Source organism: Coturnix japonica, unplaced genomic scaffold (genome assembly GCF_001577835.2).
Source record: "Coturnix japonica isolate 7356 unplaced genomic scaffold, Coturnix japonica 2.1 chrUnrandom822, whole genome shotgun sequence".
NCBI lineage: Eukaryota > Metazoa > Chordata > Aves > Galliformes > Phasianidae > Coturnix > Coturnix japonica.
Window position 1 is genome coordinate 16,975 of NW_015440179.1, and position 3,622 is coordinate 20,596.

Genomic DNA, 3,622 nt, shown 5'->3' on the forward strand with positions numbered 1-3,622 from the left:
GCTGCTGCCCCGGTCTACGGTTTGGATCCACCTGGTTGTTCATCCTTGCTGCCACCAAATTATATGACCCCTGGGTGGTCCTTCCTTAAGGTTCCATCCTCAGCCCCCATTCATCACATTACCCCCATATTAATGACCAACCCCCATTAATGACCCCCAATTAATAACCCCCCACTAATTAATTACTATTAATTAATTAATGACTCCTAATTAGTGCTGCCTGGCCCGGGTCCGGGTGCTGGTTCCGTCCAATTCCATCCTGTGCCCCATTAACGACCCCTATTAATAACACCCCTATGGGTCACAGCCATTAATAACACCCCCATTAATGACTCCTATTAATTAATTAACACTCATTAATTAATTAGGGCTGCCTGGCCCCTGTCCACGTGATCATTCCGGAAGGTTCCATCCTGTGTCCGTCCCCCGGGGCCGCGGTGGTTGGTGGGAACGTGGTGACGTCACAGCGCGTCGTCGACGTCGTGCTCAGGGCGTTCGGGGCATGCGCCGCATCGCAGGTACTGCCACATAGTGAGCCATAGGGAAACATGGGAGCCAGATGGGGTACTGCCAAATAGTGAGCCATAGGGGATAATGGGGGTACTGCCAAATAGTGAGCCATAGGGAAACATGGGAGCCAGATGGGGGACTGCCAAATAGTGAGCCATAGGGGATAATGGGGGTACTGCCAAATAGTTAGCCATTGGGGGGTAATGGGGGTACTGCCACATAGTGAGCCGTAGGGGATAATGGGGGTACTGCCAGATAGTGAGCCATTAGGGGTAATGGGGGATGGGGGACTGCCAAATAGTGAGCCATTGGGGGTAATGGGGGTACTGCCAGATAGTGAGCCATAGGGGATAATGGGGGTACTGCCAGATAGTGAGCCATTAGGGATAATGGGAGCCAGATGTGGTACTGCCAAATAGTGAGCCATTGGGGATAATGGGGGACTGCCACATAGTGAGCCATTGGGGGTAATGGGGGATGGGGTACTGCCAGATAGTGAGCTATTAGGGGTAATGGGGGATGGGGGACTGCCAGATAGTGAGCCATTGGGGATAATGGGGGTACTGCCACATAGGGAACCATGGGGGTACTGCCAGATAGTGAGCCATCAGAGGTAATGGGGGATAGGGGTACTGCCAGATAGTGAGCCATTGGGGATAATGGGAGACGTCGTGCTCAGGGCATTTGGGGCCTGCGCTGCATCCCAGGTACTGCCAGATAGTGAGCCATTGGGGGGAATGGGGGATGGGGGACTGCCACATAGTGAGCCATAGGGGGTAATGGGGGATAATGGGGGTACTGCCAGATAGTGAGCCATTGGTGGTAATGGGGGATTGGGGGGACTGCCAGATAGTGAGCCATTGGGGATAGTGGGGATACTGCCACATAGTGAGCCATTGGGGGTAATGGGGGTACTGCCACAAAGTGAGCCATTGGGGGTAATGCCAGATTGTGAGCCATTGGGGATAATGGGGGGACTGCCAGATAGTGAGCCATTAGGGATAATGGGGGGACTGCCAGATAGTGAGCCATTAGGGGTAATTGGGGTACTGCCACATAGGGAACCATGGGGGTACTGCCACATAGTGAGCCATTAGGGGGAATGGGAGATGGGGGACTGCCACATAGTGAGCCATTGGGGATAATGGGAGATGGGGTACTGCCAGATAGTGAGCCATTAGGGGTAATGGGAGATGGGGGACTGCCACATAGTGAGCCATGAGGGGATAATGGGAGACGTCGTGCTCAGGGCGTTGGGGGCCTGCGCCGCATTACAGGTACTGCCACATAGTGAGCCATGGGGGACTATGGGAGATGGGGTACTGCCAAATAGTGAACCTTAGAGGGTAATGGGGGGACTGCCACATAGTGAGCCATTGGGGATAATGGGAGATGGGGTACTGCCAGATTTTGAGCCATTGGGGGGAATGGGGGATGGGGGTACTGCCAGATAGTGAGTCATTGGGGGTAATGGGGGGACTGCCACATAGTGAGCCATTTGGGGTAATGGGGGTACTGCCACATAGTGAGCCATTGGGGATAGTGGGGGTACTGCCAGATAGTGAGCCATTGGGGGTAATGCGGGTACTGCCAGATAGTGAGCCATTGGGGGTAATGGGGGTACTGCCATATAGGGAGCCATTGGGGATACTGCCAGATAGTGAGCCATTAGGGATAATGGGGAATGGGGGACTGCCATATAGTGAGCCATTGGGGGTAATGGGAGATGGGGTACTGCCAGATAGTGAGCCATAGAGGGACTATGGGAGATGGGGTACTGCCAGATAGTGATCCATTAGGGGGAATGGGGGATGGGGGACTGCCAGATAGTGAACCATTGGGGGATAATGGGGTACTGCCAGATAGTGAGCCATTGGGGGTAATGGGGGATGGGGGTACTGCCAGATAGTGAGCCATTGGGGGTAATGGGGGATGGGGGTACTGCCACATAGTGAGCCATTAGGGGTAATGGGGGATGGGGTACTGCCAGATAGTGAGCCATAGGGGATAATGGGAGCCAGATGGGGTACTGCCAGATAGTGAGCCATTGGGGATAATGGGAGCCATGGCTGGGGACAGGGACTGCCAGATAGTGAGCCATTGGGGGGAATGGGGGATGGGGTACTGCCAGATAGTGAGCCATAGGGGGGAATGGGGGATGGGGTACTGCCAGATAGTGAGCCATTGGGGGGAATGGGGGATGGGGGACTGCCAGATAGTGAGCCATTGGGGGTAATGGGGGATGGGGGACTGCCAGATAGTGAGCCATAGGGGGTAATGGGAGATGGGGGTACTGCCACATAATGAGCCATGGGGGAAAATGGGAGATGGGGGATACTGCCGGAAAATGAGCCATGGGCCATTCTCACCCCATATCCCCTATAGGGCTGACCCCATATCCCCTATTCCCCATAGGGCTGTCTGACCCCATATACACCCCATATCCCCTATTCTCCTATAGGGCTGACCCCATATCCACCCATTCCCCTATAGGGCTCTCTGACCCCATATCCCCCTATTCCCCTATAGGGCTGACCCCCTATCCACTATAGGGCTGACCCCATATCCACCCCATATCCCCTATTCCCTATAGGGCTGACCCCATATCCCCTATAGACTGACCCCATATCCCCTATAGGGCTGACCCCATATCCCCTATAGGTCTGACCCCATATCCCCCTATTCCCCTATAGATTGACCCCATATCCCCTTTAGGTCTGACCCCATATCCCCTATAGGGCTGACCCCATATCCCCCCCTTATCCCCTATAGGGCTGACCCCATATCCCCTATAAGTCTGACCTCATATCCCCTATAGGTCTGACCCCATATCCCCTTTAGGTCTGATCCCATATCCCCTATAGGTCTGACCCCATACCCCCTATAGGTCTGACCCCATATCCCCTATATCCTGACCCCATATCCCCTATAGGGCTGTCTGACCCCATATCCACCCCATACCCCATATCCCCTATATCCTGACCCCATATCCACACCATATCCCANCTGACCCCATATCCCCTATAGGGCTGTCTGACCCCATATCCACCCCATACCCCATATCCCCTATAGGGCTGACCCCATATCCACCCCATACCCCATATCCCCTATA

The 3,622-nt window shown here is 54.3% G+C and overlaps 1 protein-coding gene across 1 annotated transcript in view; it reads left to right on the top strand.

Moving 5' to 3' along the window:
• The window catches only part of OPLAH (5-oxoprolinase, ATP-hydrolysing), a 16,684-nt gene extending 16,127 nt beyond the window's left edge, over window positions 1–557 (top strand). The window contains exon 4 of the mRNA XM_015851242.2: window positions 369–557. Within this exon, the coding sequence (XP_015706728.1) occupies window positions 369–542 (174 nt within the window). The 3' untranslated portion in view covers window positions 543–557. The remainder of the gene's footprint in view (window positions 1–368) is intronic.
• Window positions 558–3,622: the final 3,065 nt, after the last annotated feature.